The following is a 20,085-nucleotide window of genomic DNA, read 5'->3' on the forward strand; positions in this document are numbered from 1 at the left end:
ATCCCTCTAAGGAGGAGTGACTCCATTGGCTGGATCCCAATAGAACTATCACCTCCTACATTGATCGTACCAGGGAACAGCATGTGGACGATCAGCTCTTTGCTGGAATTGCTGGATCAAAGAAGACCACAGCAGTACAGAAAAGGACCATTTTTTGCAGGGTTGTTCTCTTTATCAAAAGCTGCTCCACACTGGCTAGGAGACACCCCTCGGAGGGTGTGCATGCTCACTTGACCAAAGCCATGATCGCTATCACTATGTTGCCATGCAGAGTACCTGTTCTAAACATATGTGTAACAGTGGTACATGGGCGTCCATCAACACATTCACAAAGCATTATTGTCTGGCCAGCCTGGTTAAACAAAGAAGAGCACTTTGCCCTTTCGGTCCTGCAGGACTTTCTGGTTTAAATCAGTTCAGAGACCCCCCTCCTGGGAGGTACTGCTTTGGTATTTATTCAAGAGGTGAAGAATCTGCACTTACAATTATCCATCAGAAGAACAAGTTACTTATCTTCGGTAATGCTCTTTCTGGTGGATACTCTATCAAACCACAGATTACTCATCAAAACCACCCTCTTCCCTGTTCTGTGTACTGTACTCTTGTCCATCTAAAAAGGTCCCAAATCTCGATCTTCACATTAATCAGGACCAGTGCGCCGTTGGGCTCTGCATATGGGGTTGCGGACAGCCTAGAAAGTGATTGACACCAGCGTCCACAGGTGGCCCCTATATGCAGCTCTGTACGTCCATTCCGGAGCGAAACGTCAGTGCAGATCTGCATAATGCCACCTAGCGTTGCTTAGGGATACTACTTGACAGTTTCTGGATCCAGTCTAACGTCTCAAGAATATTGAAAAGGTGAGGAATCTGCGGTTAGATGGAGTAAGCCTCACAAAACGTAAGTAACTTGTTCCTTGGGTAACATTAGTCATTTCTAATTTGTTTTTCCTAGAGTTTATAAATACTTGTATTTTCTTCTTTCTAACAGAATAATGATGATGTCAGTATTGAAACACACAAAGACGCCTGTCAAATTCTGGTTCCTGAAGAATTATTTGTCCCCCACCTTTAAGGTTTGTTGCTTCTTCAGAAACACTTCTGTTGCTCTAATGCCATTTGGGTTTTGAAGGGTTCTTTATCTATCAGTCTCATTTGTATGTCGGCAAGGTTCTAGATTCTGGGGAATTGCTAGTCTTAAACACGGAATAGTGCCAGCACTTTCACCAAGGGATAATAGCTTTTCGTAAAAACATTTTTGTTTAATTTTGTCTGGATGTGTGCATGCGTGTGAACTAATGTATTTGACCTTTAAGGCAAATCCATTTGTAATTGGAATACGTTCTGCTTTCACAATAACTAATACATTCAGCCTTTTCTGTGTATATTTTAAACACACAAAAGAAAATATATTAATGAAAATGGAGTCGCATAACAGCTTTAAAGTATCTGAGCACTACTTCTTCAAGGAAGCCTGCTGATTCACTGCCCCCTTAAGAATGTGTAACATTAACAGCCAATACACCATTCTTTCTTCAGGCATCTATGGAAAGATCTTTCAGCACTTAGTTCTGCCTTTTTCTAATCTCTTATCAACATATAAATTGCAAATGTCCAAACCTTTGTCTTCACACGGCATGTTGGTGTTCATTGACATTTCCGCTCCTTTAAGTTTGTTGTTGTGTTTGTTTGTTGTTGGGTTTTTTAATAACCATTTTATCTGTTTTCTGTCTGTCACAGAGACTAATTCTTTTCGGTTTGTGAAATGTCAAATAATAAACGAGTACAGAGAAAGGTGACTTCCTGAAGTTCAATACTCGCAACAAATGAAAGCAGAACAATAATAATTAAGAAATCCCAAGCGACCTACGAAGCGCAGGCAAAAACTAAAGGAGTCAGCTGTAATCCAGTGGACGATCAAAACCAACTCGAACATAGCTGAAACCATGATAACAGAACCTACAGAGAATAAGTTAAAAGAAAAACAAAGATAAAGAAACATACCTCATTAAACAAAAGATAAGACACAACATAAATACAACAGTTTGCTAGCCCACCTCACAAGCACACACTTTTTCTAGAGCCTCCCTGACATATACAGTGTAAGGATATCCATGGTCCCAAAAGGCATCGAAGGAGGACCTTGTTGGGCTGTTTGAATTCCTGTTTTGAGCCAAGCTACAATCTTTAGAATTACCTTTGGAAGATGCCACTTTGCAGTGGCCTCCCCAATTAGAAGGTTGAAAAAGGGTTCAGAGATAGAAAACATTCTCGTTCCTGCTATTCTCTGTTAATATTGAGAATAGGATCTCCAGCTTCAAAAAAGTTGATAAGTTAAGGTGACGTAGAGTACTGAAGACCTATTTGATTTTGAACCACCCTTCATTATTGACGCATACACTGACAACATCATAGACACTGAAGCCACCTTAGAAATGAGAAGCACTTTCAATTTTGATAGCGCCATCGACTTTGATACTCATTTCAACATCATAGTTATTTAATGTGTGAGTATCTCCCCTTGTGAAGTCATGCAGTAGCAGAGGATTCTAGATGCACTTTAGCAGATACCTCATGTTATCTGCCCTATTAAGACACATAGGTACTTAGGCAGAAAGACATCAAAGCCTGTGATCAGTGAGTGCACCTTTTCTAAACAAGGATACTGAACTCCATGAATATATCACACTTCAAGAAAGCTAAGCACACCAATGGCCCTAATCAACCTCACTCTCAGAGGATGTCCTAAAGCCTTAAACTGTCATCCACTCAAACATAAGACCACCCTGTAGAAACAGTTGAATGTGGAGGTGGGACTTGACTTAGAAACTCTGGACAGGCAAAGCATCAGCTGGGTTGGATTCTATAGCACCATCTCATCTGCCCTAGGTTCAAACCCATCGCTCCTTAATCCAGGGGCCAGCAGAGGTTGTTCCCCCCACATCAGCTAGAGGCCATTTTATTATTGTATAAATTTACTTTAAAACCCAATAATAGAATAGGAACACAGGCTGTCCTTTCCCATCGGGTCCAACAAGCTGTTTCCATTGCAAGGTTTATAAAAAGGTCGAAAATGACAAGGTCAATAAAGGTCTGCATCTTTCAACTGGGCTCATTCTCCAGCTCAGTCTGATTTACAGATTATTCAGCTGTACAGGATTATAGATTTAGGATGTACCTCCCTGCCTACTGGTTAAACTAAACCCCCACCCCCCAACTCTTCACACAACAGTTCTCTAAAAGTAGAGAAGCAGAGGCCCATCTGCTTACTTCATACATCTGTTCCAGCAAAGGGTTGAAGGACCAACAATGTATTTCCCGTCGGCAGGCAGCCACAAAAATCACATATAAAATGTACTTGGTGGCAAAATAGGATTCAAAATAATCTTTCCTTATCACTTCTGCACATCTCTCTGGCTCGCTCTTTTTCTAACCCCCCTCTTTTGTGAGTGCCCAGTGCTTGCATTAGATGCACAGAACTGTTTGTTTTATTGGCCTTTTGCTACCTTTCAGGAAATCTAGATCATCGTTACCAGATTAAATGTTTATTTCTGCATTTCTTACTGTGGGGGCAAGGGTTTTTCGTACTGCAAGAAATCCTTGTAGGTTTACAACTGTTTTACATGTCCTGAGTACTGCCAATGCCTCTCTTCTAACAATTTGGAACACCTGTATTTCGTGAATTCCAGTAGTTGTTTTTCTACCTTCTGTCCCCAGGAATTCATCCCTTACATGGCAGAGAAGTACAACTTTCAGTATGAGCTAGTGCAGTACAAATGGCCCCGTTGGCTCCATCAGCAAACAGAGAAGCAGCGGATAATCTGGGGATACAAGATATTATTTTTGGACGTTCTTTTCCCTCTGGCAGTTGATAAGTTCCTGTTTGTGGATGCAGATCAGGTAAAATGATTAACACGAGTGAAGGGCTGATAAGGCAAATTAAGTGTAATTGGTAAATTTTGGGTGCATGGTGATGCAAGTTATCTTGAAATTAAATCAACAATACATTGGGCTGATATTAAAGTGGAGATTTCTTATTTTAGACATTTGTTGAAAATCTGGATTACTGAAATATTTTGGAAACACGTGATACCTATAGAAAGTACAAACTTGCATTTACGTCTCCCTTTTTCCTCCTCACAGATAGTGCGAACAGACTTGAAGGAATTGAGAGACTTCAACTTGGACGGTGCCCCATATGGATACACACCATTCTGTGAAAGCCGAAGAGAGATGGATGGGTACCGCTTCTGGAAATCAGGCTACTGGGCAAGTCACCTGGCAGGCAGGAAGTATCACATCAGGTAGGCTAAGAGATGAGCATACCTAGCCTCATCAAAACAGATTTTGAGGAACACCTCTTGTCTGTTCAGTTGTATTGTTCTAGGCTTTAGTTCACTGACTACTTTATGCTCCTGTGACGCACTTTTAATTCAGAGTAGTGTTGGGATCCTTCCTTACTATCCAGCCACTTTTGCTGTTTTCTTTTTACCTTACTCACATATTGAGTGTTTGTGTCTAAGTACTGTACATAGCAAATAACAGTACAATAGCCTCCATTTAACACGCAAATTAGGAACTAAGTGTAACACTGTGTAAATTGGTGGAAAAATGCAGGAGGCGGCTCTGGAAAGATCATTTTTATGAAGACTGTGGAAGTATGAGGAGGAACAAACTATGGATGGGAATCTGGTTCCAAATACTGGAAAGAAAATTAAACTGATATCAGAGAAAGGTTATAAGGTACTGAAAAGGGAAGAATGAAGAGTAAATACACCGAAGAGATGAAAAAGCAAGGAAGCAGTGTAATGGAATAAGAACTAATTGTAATGAGAATAAGGTGAAGAAGTCTGAGTCGGAGAGAGCGAATGTTTGTTCTTGTGTTGGTGTTTTTTTTCGTTGAAGGTGAAGCGTGGATGTACTTCCTGAATATATGAAAGATGAAAATAACAAGTGTGAGAAATTGAGGAAATGTGTTGGGAGAAAGTCAGAAAAGGATATTTCTACTGAGGCATATGGGTAAAGGTGAGGTAAAGTAGAAGGTGTGCTGGGAAGAAAATAATCTGTCATTAAAAATGAAGAGGTTGAGAGTGAGAAATTATTCAGCAGGTAATGCAGGATAAAGAGAAATAGGGTGCAAAAGAAAATCAAGAGCTCAAGATGAACATTGGAGTCACTTTTGTAAAAGAGGTAAACAAGTACGAGTAAATTATAGCTCAAAGAAGGGGTGTAAATCTATCCAAAAAAGGGCCCAAAATAGAGCAACAAGATCCTTCATTGAAAATAATAACAAAATGGAATTAGCTCAAGTGATAGAATCACGTTCCAGTTTTACTAGCAATATGGCTCCTAGAACATTAGGAAGCACAAATAAACAAATTCAAAAGACCACTTTAACTCTAGTCTGTGAGAGTTTTACAACTGCAGTGTTCCTAAATTTCAAAAGTGCTTTGGAACCATACAAAATGGTGGGAATGCATTCTACAAATTCACTTAACATAATTTGAATGTATGCATGACACCATTTTTTTACTACAGTTTAAAGGTCAATTTCCATATTATTACCACAGTACAACCTATGTAGTGTGAACAAAACCAACCGCCTCAAGAATTGCATTTTCTAATAACTTAAAGAAACTAAAATAACTGGCCTAATTCACAAAAGGCTTATTTAGTGTAATTTAACTCACTTCGCATTTAACCCCTAAGGTCCTGGATTTAGTTATACAGCAGCATGGAATAAACCATAGTGATCACCAGAGAATAAAATGCTATGTACTACCAATGTTGAGGAAGGGTAATTACAGTACAGTTGAAGCTTTGCCTAGCCCACGTTTCTAAGTTATGTCCCACCTCCCCATTCAACTGTTTCTACAGGGTGTGCTCATATTTCTGAATGGGTGCCAGTTTATCACTTTGTGACATCCTCTCTGTGTGAGATTGATTAGGGCTGTTGGTGTGCTTGGCATTCTTGAATTGTGAGATGTTCATGGAATTCAGTATCTTTGTCTAGAAGAGGCGGACTCCTTGATCGCATTCTATGTCTTCTACCTAAGGACCTAGGTGGCTTTCAATAGCCTTGTTCTGTAATGCAGATTGACCAATCGGGTGGATAGGATGCAAGCTCCCCTCCATTATCAGGTTCCCCAACTGCCAGATTTTCAAAGCTCGGCAGTAGACTATAGAGGTGAGCTTCCTGGAGTTGGGGGTTAGGATTGTTAGGTGGTTGGCATATGAATCTATGAAAGATGCCAGTGCTAGATAATTGTAGTACAAGTATGTAACTTTCTGTCTAGGATGAATCTGTCATAGATTATTTTACTGTTGTGTGACACACCAAGGCAAAAGCTTTTAAGAAATTATGCAGTAAAGAATGTTATACGATACAAAACGACCATATTTTTATTAAACAATGTTATGAATGAGGTGCAAGTGCTTTTTCCTTACCCTTTCACACAAATTAGTAATATGTCTTGGACTACAGTGTTTGTTTATTTTGAACACTGAATGTTCCCTACACTGTTCACTTAAAGGATACACTCCTTGTATGTAGCGCTCACCGTTGGACTCTATCCCTCCACTTGATCTATTACACGGTGCAGATTAAATTTTACCCGCACTGGTAGAACTGTTTAAGCTTTCTCTACGGAGTGGTGTAGAGCCTCCTTCCTGGAAGCATGCTGTGGTGAAGCCTTTACTGAAAATAAAACATTGCTCAACCCTACATTAACTGAAAGATCAGGTTGATATTCTTAGTGTCTGGGATATTCAAACTTTCAGAAAAACACCATACACTACCTATCGTTATTTCTGGAAAATCAGGGAAGGTTCCATTTGTAGGAGGCTGGCTCAGTATAACAGCTATATCATCTAGATATGCTGCACTAAAGTCTTCCAGGTCTCTCAGAACTTCATTCGCCAACCTCTGAAACGTGACAGGTGCATTTTTCAAACCAAATGGCATCACAGTCAACTGGAAGTCCCCACCATGAGTTGAAGATGCTGTTTTTGGTTTGGCAGCATCTTTTAACCTGATCTGCCAGTAGCCTGCAGTCAGGTCAAAATTGCTAAGATTCTTGGCTGCAGCCAAAGTATCAATGAGTTAATCTGCCCTAGGGATAGGATGGGCATCGGTCTTAGTGACTGCATTGAGATCTCTGTAGTCTACACAGAACGTCATCTCTTTCTTTCCACCATGGGAGTGAGGTTTGGGTACAAGGATTACAGGACTAGCACACAGGGATGTCTGAAGGCTCAATAACCCTCCGCTATAGCATCTTCTGGACCTCTGTCCTGATACACTCTTTAACATGGCCAGGCTGCCTATAGATTCTGCTCTTGACAGGCAGGACATCACCTTTGTTCACATCAGGGGCACACCAGGTGGTCTAACTGGGTGTCAGGGAAAAGAGTTCTGGGAACTGAGTACCTGTCTGCAGTTAACCTGTTGTTGGTCAGTGAGGGTATCAGCAAAGAGCACTCCATCTACTAAGCCATCTACAGGGTTGTGGGAGGGAGATCAGGGAGAGGGTCACTCTCTTCTTCCTGTCTCTGATCAGTGGCCATGAGAAGGCTCATGTCTGCCCTGTCAAAGTATGGTTTTGGGTGATTCACACGAGTGCCCAGGTCCACCAGGTAGGTGACTGCACCCCTTCTTTTTTTTTTTTACAATTTTGTGGGGGTCACTCCACTTGTCTTGGAGTGCTCTTGAGGCCACATGCTCCAAAAACCACACTTTCTGTTCTGGCTGGGAAACAGTCAGCAGAACCTTTTGGTCATGCCATTGCTTTTGCAGTTCCTGGCTGGCCTCAAGGTTTTTAGTGGCCTTCTACATGTACTTGGTCATATGTGACCGTAGTCCCAGTACATAAGCCAAAGTCTCCTGTTTGGGGGGTTTGAGAGGTTGCTCTCATCCCTCCTTTAGAAGACAAAGAGGACCCCTAACTGGATGCCCAAACAGAAGCTCAAATGGGCTGTAACCCACTCAGTTCTGTGGAACCTCTCTTTAGGCAAATAGGCAAGGTAGTAGTACATCCCATGGATGAACCTTTGAGGGTTTTGTTGAGTCTTTCAACTAACCCATTTCCTTGTAGATATTTGGGGGTGGTGAATTTATAAGTTACACCACACTTCTTCCACATTGCTTTCAGGTAGCCAGACATGAAGTTTGCACCTCCTTCTGACACCACCTCCTTAGAGAAACCCACTCTGGAAAATATTCCTAAGAGGGGGTTGGCCACTGCAGGTGCTGTAGTGCTCTTAAGGGGACTGGCTTCTGGGTAACTGGTGGCATGGTCCACCACCACCAGAATAAATCTATCCCAGAGGCTGCAGGAGGGTCAAGAGGACCGATAATGTGAAAGTGTGGAACAAGTCTGTCCCTAGTCTTGCTTTGCCCAAAATGTCCTGCAAGGGGAATGTCATGTGCCAAGGTCAATAAGAATTCCCTAAGCTATGAAGAATGACTATTCTCCTGGTAGAACCAGGCTGTAGCCTCAGAAAAAAGGAGACAATTTTCCCAGTAGATCATGTGGGATCCACTGACATTCCCCTGCCTCTGATGCAGCAGGTAGCTGTCTGAGAACTTCAGTAGAGGAGCAGGATTTCCGCTCAATTCCCCCTTAGAGGGCCCTCCATGCCCCCAGAAGCCTTTGAGCATTTTCCAGTAAGGGGCAAAATCCTCTCCCTGAGGAGACTGTTCCTCACATGAGGTCTGGGTAGAGGGTAACTTTTTACCCTTCCTACCTCTCTTCTTGGGAGCTATGTGGGCAGTTGTTCCAGACTTCAACGCTCCTTGCTTTCCCTGTTGCTTAATTGCTCTCAAGGGATGGATGAGAATACTACTACTCTTTTAGGGCCAGTTGCCACCCCCCAGCTGAAATGAACCACTGCCATGGGGTGGCACTTAGTGATGTTATCTGCACTGGTTACTTTATAGGTGTGCTCAAGTAGGATTTGCTCAGGTGACACTAGTATTTCAGTCACCATGGTGACACTTGTACTTGTGTCCCTTTTAAGCCTCTGCCTCAATACCATTAATCAGGGGATGATGCTGGTATTTCCTTATGTCAGGAGGCCAGGCAGCCAAAGTGGCAAAGTCAACGCCACCCTCTGATAGCAGGACAGCCTCAGCAGTTTCTCTGACTCGGCCAGAGTCCACTGCAGTACCCAAGGTGAACCCAGCTACACCCTTGGATGTGGTACTACTACTAGTGCTAGAGCTAGTAGTACTAGGGGGAGTAGTAGTACTGGTGCTTTTCTTAGGACAACTGGGATCAGAAATCCTATTTCCTCTTGCTTTACAAAGAAAGCACCATGGTTTCTTGTTAGAGGAAGAGGAGGATTTGGCCCCACCCCCAGAAGAAATGTGTTGAGCTGAAGGAGCCTTTCTTTTTGCCTTTAGGTTTCATCCACTCCTTCTCTTGGGACTTAGAAGTATTCTGTGACTTCTGGTCACCCCCACTATGGGTTTTCCTTCTCACCGTGGTGCGGACCCATTTGTCTGCCTTCTTTCCCAATTCCTGGAGAAAAATCAGCTCGGAGTCCACAAGGGATTGGTGCAGATTTTCAGACACGCAGCTATTAAGGATGTGCTCTCTCATGATCACATTATACAGGCCTTCGTACTGATGTATATTACTACCATGTAGCCAGCTTTCCAGAGCCTTAACTGCACAGTCTACAAAATCAACCCAGTTCTGAGAAGACCCCAGAGTTTCCCTGAACTTCATTCTGTATTCCTCAGTAGTAAGCCCAAACGCATCAGTGTCTATCAGTGCCTATTTCACAACCTGGTAGTTGTCTGCATCCTCTTCTCTGACTGCCAGAAGTTTGTCTCTACCTTTGTATGCAAAAGAGAGCCACAAGATAGCTGCCCACTACCTCTGGGGGACCTTTTGGATTTTACAGGCCTTCTCCAGAACAGTTACCCATTTGTGGATGTCATCCCCAGATTTGTAAAGGGGAACAATGTTGCTGAGATTCTTAGAGTCTGTGTTCTTCTATGACCCTGGAGTCTCTTGTGCTGCCACCATGGGGTTCTAACCCCAAACTCTTCCTCTCCACTTTTAGGACATCTCTTTCAAGAGCCCGCTGCTCCCTTTTCAGCCGGAGCTTAGCTTTCTCAAGCTGTAGCAGTTGGTAACACCTATGTAATACTAACTCCTTTGAGTTGTTAGAACAGGTGGACTCAGCACAGGATGCTGACGAGAGTGAGGATGAAGTTGAGGGGGATCTACTCCTCACGGTAATTGCTTTAGACCCTCCCAGAGGGAGTAAAAGTGTACCTACCTTTTGTGGCCCCCTTCTGTAGTGTGAGTACCTTTCTCTACAGACCCAGGGTTGACCTTAGAGACGTCCTCTGAGTCTCTTGGCCATGCTCAGGGTAAGAGCCTCTGGTACAGGGTACTTCATGGGCTAACTCTGAAGAGTCATCCTTCCCACCTTGGTTTCCCTGCTCTACCCGCCCTTCAGAATGCTGGAGGTTATATTACATGAGCATTTCCTGGAGCTGAGGTTTAGTAGGGTGACTACCTGTCTTTAGTTTTCTAGACCTACATAGAGTCATATGTTCCTGGAACTTAAGGATGCTGTATCCAGACTCCTGAGATTGTCTAGATTCATCAACTGAAGACATGGTACTAGTCTAGTATATGTGCATTTACCCTACCCTAATGTTTTAAACTTTTTCCCAGAGATTGGTGAAAGGGCTATACCAAACCCTTGACAACCAGATCTTAGAAAAAAAATAGAAAAATTTGCAAAATGTATAGTGTGTACCTAAGTCAGCAGTAGCTTCCTGTGGAAACCCATTTATGACCAAGTGGTAAAGTAATGCAAGTCTTTATCCCACTGCTGCACCACCAGTGTAGGAGGCTGGCTCAGTATATGATGTACACCATGAGGAGAGGCCTTCTAGACTGAGTCCAGGCACCCCTTAGTTCATAGTGTTGGTAGCTCTAGATAACCAGAGCTCTCATAAGGGTAGCTGTAAGAGCAGCTAAGGCTTATCCAAGGTGATGTAAAGCGGTTGCAAATAACACATGGGTCAGTCAGTGATGTACACAGAGGAAAGGAACACACCTGTATTAAAAAATAGGTTATATTTATTGTAACACACACTATGTATATCCCCTAACCGGAGATATGAACATACAAAAATATACTTAGCAACAGGTACGTAAAGGCAGAAAATAACATGGGCCCCAATGGGGAAGCCAAACCATATACTAAAGTGGAATGCAAAAATCACTCCCAACCCACACTCCCATGCAAAGACCTTTAGGACAGGGGAAGTGCAAAAAACACCAAAGGTAAGTAGGTAGGATTTCCCAGTCACCCGTGTGCACAGTTGTAATCCCGGGTCAGTGTACATAGGATAACATAGGGGTGAAGTAGTGTCGAAACCTTTTGTTGAAGTCACTAATGACCTCGGTTGTCTAGCTGCTGTTGTGACCCATGGACCAGGTCGGTGAAGCTCAGACATGAATTCTTGAAGAAAAGGACCGAAGGCAAGAGGGTACAGTGTCCAGACCATGCGGGGATGCCCTGGCGGTGCAGGCGGGCAATGCCCGCCCTTCTTGGAGTTTCTTTCTTGTTGGACGTAGGACAAGGCATTGCAGCTGTGGAGTCCAGGTGATGCAAAAAGATCCCAGGATTCATTCACAAGCTGTCCTACGCCAGTTGTTGAATTGCCAACTACATAATGGCTTCTCCGAACCTAGGCATGTTTGGTATCAAACATGTTGGAATCATGCAACTACACCGATTCCAGTGCTAGTTGCATGGTCCCATGTACTCTGGGATATTCTTTAAAGGATTCCCCAGTTCTGCCTTGCCGCCATAAGGGGTCTGACTGCCAGCCCACGCTGCTGCCGACCCCGAACACTGTTCTGCTCCCCTGCTGATGAGCCTAACTCTAGCAGGGGAAGGCAGAACAAAGGATTTCCTGCAAGGGAGAGGTGTGACCACCTCTCCCTTTGAAGTAGGTGTTTCTGGGCTGGGTTGGGGTCGTCTCTGAGCACCACCAGACTGCTTTGAAGGGTACATTTGGTGCCATTCTTGCTTAATCCAGTTTGCACCATTTCAGGCACTGGGTTCCCGCTCTGGCATGAAACCACACAAAGGACAGGGGAGTGACCACCCCTCTGACCAGCTCCTCCCCCTAGGAAGATGCACAGAGCTCTGCCAGGTGGCCGGTTGATTCCCCTGAGAGCATTTGACTTTTTTAGGCCAGGTAAATGATGTCCCTAACTTCCTCTGATAGGGGGGTAACTCCAGAGAGTGACCACTGCAACCTTTGCTCTTGTCAAGGTTTGTTGGCTATTCCTCCAAGAGATCTTAGAGCTCCAAGAAGCATCAGCCTCCAGCACTCTGCAGCTCCAAGATCAGCTTCCATTCTGTAGCTCCTGCGAAGTGGAACTCCTGGCTTGTTGTGCTGGTGAGGCCTCTCTGAGTCTCACTGTGCCTCTGCCTCTGACTCTGGCTGGCTTTTCTTGCTGCTGAAGGCCGGCCCTGACTCCCTTGCAAGGGTCGAGTCACTAGGACCTTGCTGGTCCTCAAAAACCTGCAATCGGTTATTTGCATTTACCAAGGCTTGTTGGTGGTCCTGCTGGCCACTGACCCTCCTGCAATCCGGTGACTGACGTGGGAAAGCTCGTGGGCATCTCCAAGGATCTCCTGCTTCCCCCTGGACTCTGCAGGTGGACTTCTTCCTTCACTGTCCTGCCTGCAGGAACTTCACCTCAAAGAGGGTGGGCACTGCCTAACTGCACTACCTAGACATCTCCGAGTTGTCTGGACTCTGTCCCCTTGTTTTTCAGGTTTCTCAAGTCCGGAATCAACCCTTGGCTTCCACCGACCTGCTCTGTGGTTCACAATAGCAGCTGGACAATTTAGGGTTAAATTGACTGGAACAAGAGTTTCCAACACCACTTCACCCCTAGGCTCCCTGATGTAGGTACTCCTGTCACCTGGGTATCCACAGATGGGGGCACTCTCCAACCTTCTTTGTGCCAACTGGTTTCGTCTGGGTCCACTGAGAAGGGCCCTGACTCCCTAAAAATCCGACTCCGACTGTCCATTGTTAGCCTATGGGACACCTGGCTCGATAACCACTCTGCATCATTGGAATCAGATACATATGTTTCAAGATACACATTTTTTTATAGGCTTCAATAGTTCACTCAGCGCAATTTTCTGGAGCGGTAATTTTATCCTATGGGGAAAACGCATACTGCATTTGGGCACTTGTCAGCAACTTACTGAACTCTTCTCCTGTGCTTAAGGTGAGTATGGAGCAAGGTCAAAGGCAGTTCCAAGAGGTCACCTCAGTCGGCTCTGGGGCATCTGGGTACAGAGGAAATTTTCAGCTCCTGTTGCCCTAATGTTATCCTATGGGAAAAGAACCACATACTGCATTCGGGCACTTATCAAGGACTTACAGGACTGTTTTTCAGGATTTAAGGTAAGTATGGGGCAAGGTCCCAGCCAGCAACAACAGGTCACTTCGGGAGGCACTGAGGCATCCAGGTGCTGAGGTGCTTTATGGCATTGGCCGTCCCATTCCCTTTAATGGGAAATGGTCCGTCACAAAGAGGCTGCAAGATGAGACTTGGGGGGGGCAGTTCGAGCAAACCTATGGGCGGGGGCGGTTCTCAGACCCTGAGATGCTCGGGCACGTATGGACATCGTTGGTCTGCTGCTTCTCTGGCTGTGGGGCTTGGGTGCAGTGCGGCTGCACAAAGAGGCTACTGGTGGCAACTTGGAGTCCAGTCTGGGCAAACCCAAGGAAGGGTTCATCCTTTGAGGGTCTCAGGACCCAGTTGGCACTGTCACCTCCCTTGGACTCATGCTGTGGGGCCAGGAGCAGAGTTACTTTGAGGTGCCAGGTAGTGGAGGCTCACTCTGTCTTTGGGCAAACAGCTGAGCCAGCCACTCTCTATGTGGGTCTCACTGTCCCTGAAGTCCCTGGACGTTCAGGTCAGTCTTCTTCAGCATTGGTGTCCAGGCTGAACACAACAAGCCGTGGTTGTTACAAGGCGCCTGGTACCCCAGGTATTGGTACTGTGCAACTCCAGTCAGTCCTGGCATTCCCACACTTGGAGGGAGGAGGGATTTGACTTGGGCAGCTGCAGCATTAGTAGTCCCAGTAAGCAACTGGACAGTGAACCGGACCTTGCTTCTTTGGTGCCAGTGGCTGCTGAGGAGTAACCCCTCTATTCCAAGGGAGTTCTCCGGTGATTTGTGTAGCACTGGCAGTCCTCTGGGTTTCTTGGAGTCTGCACATCGGCAGGAAATGTCCGTTTCTCCACAATTATCAGGGGAAGGTGGTAGGGTTGGTGCTAAGTCAGTCGTTGCTCCTCTGTTCTTGTGTCAGCACTCTTATTTTTCCGCTACATTGTTTTTATCGAATCAGAGTTCCTGGCATCAGGGGTGCCACCTAAATAATGTATTTAGGGGTGTTAATTCCACCAAAAACCCAGATAGTGCAATCTTCCCAGTTGTGTGAACTTCAGGTAGCCCACCTTAGGGGTAGTACTAGCCTTAGGGTGATCACACCTCCTGACTAGCGAATTGTCCCACCTGTCTTAGTGCCAAATGAGCATTTCCTCTGTCTGGGTCATAGCAAAGGCAGTGGAGGCTCTCAACTCCAGAAAGTCATATGTGGTGGCAGGCTGGTAAGGACCAGCCAGCCATCACACTAGTAGTTGGTAGGTTTTCAGGGGGTACCTATCAGCTAACCTCTGAGTGCATGTATTAATAACTCCTTCACTGGAATCAGTGTGGGTTTATTAATATGAGGTGTTTGATACCAAGCACCATAGGTTTCAGTGAAGCCATTATGTAGCTGGGAAACTTGTTTTGACCAATGCCCAGGACGTACCCTAAAATGGCTTCCCTGTTCACTTGTACTGCCAGTAATTGAAATGGCCAGCCCAGGGATATATCTGTTTACGCAGATATGTCCTCAAATGTAACATAATGCACTGTGCCTTAGGGCTGTAAGGGTGACTTACAAATATTCCATGCAGTGTTAGGGCACATGGCACACAGGGTTTGTGCCATGTCCTGTTTTCACTTTTTAGAGCACTGTGTGACGCAGCCTGCAGTGGCAGTCTGCATGGCGCTGGGCCCTTAGAGTGGCACAAGATTTGTTGCAGCCCTTAGGCTCCCTCTTTAGTACCTGTGCCCTTGGTACCATGGGTACCACTTACTAGCGACAAACGGCCTTGCTAATTGGGATCAGTTGACCAGTTAACTTGTTTTGATGAAAGTACACTGGCACTCTGGACCAGGTTAACAGGAACCCGGTGCTCTTCAGTCAATGTTACATCAAATACCAGGCAAAAAGTGGGGGACTACTCCAACAAAAACCCAGTTTCCTACATGGTAAAAGGTCTCTTTCAGCAATGAGGAGAGCCTTGGTTAGATGTTTGCCTCTGCAGGGAAAGCACAATGTCAGCAGTTTAGCGCACTGGAGTTTCCAAGGCAGCTGTCGCTTGGAGACGCATTTTGTCTCGAGTGAAACTCAGGCCTGCGTACCTTTACGCCCATACCACTCCATTCCATAGTTCTCAAGAAGATCAGGAACAACCGGGCCCAAGATATCCTTGCAGCTCTGGAATGGGCATGGAGAGTCTGCTCTCCCAAGCTACTGAGCATGGCCTTCGCTCCAATCAGACTGTCCCTTCGGGAGAATATTCTATCGCAACAGCAGGGGAGGGTTCTTTATGCAAACCTGTCAAATCTCCGTCTTCCTCCGTCAAGATTGAGTGACAGCAGCTAACAGCTTTTAACCTTCCTCCCGAAGTCTGTAATGTCTTTCTGGCATCAAGGTGTCACTCCACCAAAACGGTATATGCCTGCTGTTGGAAGAAATTTGTGGCATGGTGCACAGAAAAGTCTGTTGATCCCCCATCCTGCTTCTCTTTCTGTGTTTTTACTTTTCATTCTTTCCCTTGTCCAGTAAGGCTCTGCTTTGGACACTCTTAAGAGCTAATTATCTGCCATTTCTGCTTTCTTGCAGTTACCTGTTCAGCCCTCTTTGTTTAAGTTTCCTGTTGTACATAGGTTCCTTAAAAGTCTTATTCATCTCTTCCCCATTTATTATGCCTTAGTGGGACCTTAATTTGGTACTAACATTTGTGATGTGTGCACCTTTGAAGACTCTCCACAGTTGCCCTCTCGGGCTTCTCGCTTTGAAAACAGCTTTCCTTGTGTAAATTACATCTGCTTGTCGAGTGAGTGAGCTGCAAGCCTTATCATCTATGCTGTCTTATTTCTCTATACATCCTGACAAACTGTCGCTTCACAAAAGGGTGGCTTTTCTACCAGATGTGGTCACAAACTTTCATGTAGGCAAATCAATCACCCAGCCTACTTTTTTCGCTCCTCCACATTCTTCGAAGGAAGAGGAGAGAGACCACCATCTGGACTATAAAAGAGTGTTGACGTTCTATATTGATTGTACTTCTGAGTTCCGGGTGGATGACCAGTTCTTCTTGGGGTATGTGAATGCAAAGACAGGTCAGGTGATGCAGAAGCGAACCATCTCGTTGGGTCGTACTCTGCATCAACATCTGCTAAGCGCTGGCCAAAAAGTATCCTCCTGAGGGCTTGCGTATTTAATTCCACCAGAGTTAAAGCTGCGACCTCTGCATTAGCATGCAGAGTTCCGGTCTTGGACATCTGCCAGGCAGCAACATAGTTGTCTCTGCACATGTTTAGTAAACATTACTGCCTAGACAGTCGGGTCCGTAGGGTTGGACACTTTGACTGTTCGGTCCTGTTCGTCTTTGAAATTGGTTTGCAGACCTACCTCCAGGGGTGGTATTGCTTGGATATAAATTCTAAGATAAGAAATCTACAGCTAGAAGGCTCAAGCAGATGAACAAGTTACTTACCTTCTGTAACACTTTATCTGATAGACTATATGTAGCTGCAGATTCCTTACTGACCCACCCATACTCAACTATCTGCAAATGGATTTCTAAGGACAGGGCAAACCCTTTCAGGGCCCTAGTTTTGATACAGCAGTGATGACTGCTCTTCATGGCTCTGTGACATCACTTCTGGCGTGGATGACGACTGACGCAGAGCCGATCAACACCACCTACCGTTGTGCAGGGGTAATGTTCTGGAAAAAAAATCTTCCAGATCTAGTCTGATGCCTGGGGAGAATTCAAAGGTAAGGAATCTGCAGCTAGATAGTCCGCCAGATAAGGGGTTACTGAAAGTAAGTAACTTGTTCATTTGTCTAAACTCGAACCATACATCCTACTATGTTTTTCAAACCTAAGTGGCTCATAAGTAGTTGAAGGAGACATGCAGTGCTTCATGAAACTCCTAAAAAAAATAAAGCACACTATGTGGAAACAGGCCAACCAAAAAATGCTTTACGTATCAAGATTTGCGTGACTTTTTGATCAGTGTAAAACAGGCAAGGTTTTACATACCTTATCATTGTCGATTAAAAACTGATGTTGGGATGGTGAATTACAATGGTCTTTCTAATCATGCAAGAGTAGATATGGAAACTGTCTTGGCTGAGTTGCTTTTTCCAGAGCAATATAGAAACTGGCATAAAATGATTACTTTACATAATGTGGGCAATGACACCATGACGAAATCCGTAGTCAAACGACTGACACGGAGTAGCCTGCATCACTCCTATCATCTTGCCCAGCAGCACAGTACTCGGAGGAACCTTCTTCATGCAGCCCACCCCTTGACTGTGAGAAGCCATGACCTGTTGGAGCACGAGTGATCACCCCTGACAAACTGTTGGATCAAGCACAACTCTGGCATATTTGAACAACACGTCCGGCATTTTAATTGAGGACCACATTATCAGTATCCTGAAATACCTGAATAGCACCTTAATAATTGTCTGCACCCCAGAATATTTGAGAAACAGTTAAATGTATTTTGGTGGTACATCCTGGTATATAATAGCATCAATTCAGGAGTTATATTTACTGACACTATAGTTATGGTAGATTAATCCCTGGCATTGAAACAGCAATATGCATGTTGTGATGATACGTTATTTAAAACTAGTGTAATTTAGCTTGTCATGGGGTTTCAATGGTAATTTTATGAATGAGCAGTGTTTTTTTTTACAGAAAACCTACTTCCCTTAAATCACAACTATTTTCCTGCTGTGCTAACAGTGGTTTGCATCTCGTAAACAATAGATTTAGAAGCATATACATTATTTGCTGTACTGGAGAAGTATAGATACTGTTTACCTTAGCAGAACCCGGAGTTTGGAAAATCTCATTAGTTTCTGTCAGAATTTGGCTTTTTACTCAATATATTTAAATAATTGTTTTGAAGTGCATCATTTGGAACCTTTTTTTCCCAACTTTTCTCGGTACTAGAAGACTGCAGAGCCTTTTCCAAACACCCCAAGAGACACCTGGATCACTCATTACACAATTTGTGAATGAACCATCTCTTTACTCTCTCTGTACCCTTGGAGCAGTCCAATACACACTATCTGATAGAGACTTCTAGTTGCAGATTCCTTAGCTTACAATTTCCCCCCAGGCATCAGACTGGAACCGGAGATTTTTTTCTTTGAGCAGTACCCTTGCGTGTCGGTTGGTAGAGTCGGTCGACTCCATGGGCGTCGTTGGCATCGTAGTCGCCGTGATGACGTTGGGAGTAGTACATAGACACCGCCTCAGCGCAGTGATGTCAGTTATTTTCTTTCCGCGCAGCACGCTGATCCGGAGAGAGCTACCCTGTTCTCTTTTTGAACGATTTCAACACTTTTGTCGAGTTTTTGGGTGAGTTTTTGGTGCGTCGAGATGTTCCTGAAGACTGGTTTCAAGCTGTGCAAGAACTGTCACCGCATGATGTTGGTGACGGATCCGCATCGGGTCTGTTAATGGTGCCTGAAGCACGACCACGATCCGAAGTCGTGCTCCGAGTGCGGGGCCATGCACCCAAAGGCCTTGAGGCGCTTGACTCTGTGTAGGTCCCACTTGAGGGGAAGGTCTTGAGACCGCTCGTGGAGCCACCACCATTCTTCTTCCTCTAAGTCTTAGGGCCAAGGTAAGAAGTAGTCGTTGAAGCGGCCCGTCACCCTTTGACTTCGCCCCGTCGCTCGGCTGATGCGACGAGAGAGGAACATTGACACTCAAGGCCTCTGTCTTCGGAGCCTGCTTCTGGGTCCGTGCCGCGTTTCCCTGAGTTTCCGGGAGCCGGAGCAACTCCTTCGGGCCCAAAGGGTTTGGTTGGAGGGCCTTTGGGTTCCATGCCGGCGACTTTGGCTCCGGCCACCGAGGTCCCCTCCGGATCTGCTCTCTGATCCGCACTGGCGTCGGTCGTATCATTAAGATCTTCCCCAGCGCCGGTTCGATTGTCAACCCATCCGATGGTGGTGGTGCCCACCATCAACGTCGACCCAATCCTCATCCCGACGACTGAGTCTGAACCGCATCTGCTGACGTCGTCTGTCTTCGATGGGGGCCTATTCACCCCAGTTCAGATTATGGCCCTTTATCTTATGGGTACAAGTTTGGGGAAGGATTGGACGGGGTCCCTGGACCCTTATGAATACCAGGATGACCCTAATTTGGACTGGGCACAGGAGTTTGGGGAGGCCAGTGGCCTCGGCACTTCTCCAGACGCTGGCATGCTGTCTCCTCCTACCGTCGCTACGGTGGAGGGAGCAACTTATTCTGTGATGGTCAGTAGGGCGGCTGCCTACTGTTCAGGTCAGGTCGAATCTCCTGACGGAGGTGCTTCAGCCAGAGGCTTCCATATCTGAGCTCCTTCCACCTTTCAGTGAAGCCCTCACCGATGTGCTATTGGGTACTTGGTCCAGACCCAACACAGGGGCTCCTGTAAACAGGACTATCGTACGCCGCTATCGGCTTGCCCCGAATGACCCTAAATTCCTGTCCCAACACCCCACACCTGAGAGGCTTGTCATCCAGGCTTCCTCTTCCTTGGGGTCATACCCTTCCGCACCCCTGGATAGGGAATCAAAAAGGCGGGAACAATTTGGGAAGAAGATGTTTTCTTCCTCCAGCCTCGCGCTGTGGTCCATGAACACCGCATGCCTTTTGGGCCG

The 20,085-nt window shown here is 45.3% G+C and overlaps 1 protein-coding gene across 3 annotated transcripts in view; it reads left to right on the top strand.

Annotated features, from left to right (window-relative positions):
- Positions 1-20,085, top strand: part of UGGT1 (UDP-glucose glycoprotein glucosyltransferase 1) — a 1,185,714-nt gene that overhangs the window by 968,311 nt on the left and 197,318 nt on the right. For all 3 annotated transcript variants that reach the window (XM_069213734.1, XM_069213736.1, XM_069213735.1), the window contains 3 exons: positions 991-1,075; positions 3,717-3,899; positions 4,143-4,303. In XM_069213734.1, coding sequence (XP_069069835.1) covers positions 991-1,075; positions 3,717-3,899; positions 4,143-4,303 — 429 coding nt within the window. The remainder of the gene's footprint in view (positions 1-990; positions 1,076-3,716; positions 3,900-4,142; positions 4,304-20,085) is intronic.

Source organism: Pleurodeles waltl, chromosome 11, assembly GCF_031143425.1.
Source record: "Pleurodeles waltl isolate 20211129_DDA chromosome 11, aPleWal1.hap1.20221129, whole genome shotgun sequence".
In the NCBI taxonomy this organism is placed as follows: domain Eukaryota; kingdom Metazoa; phylum Chordata; class Amphibia; order Caudata; family Salamandridae; genus Pleurodeles; species Pleurodeles waltl.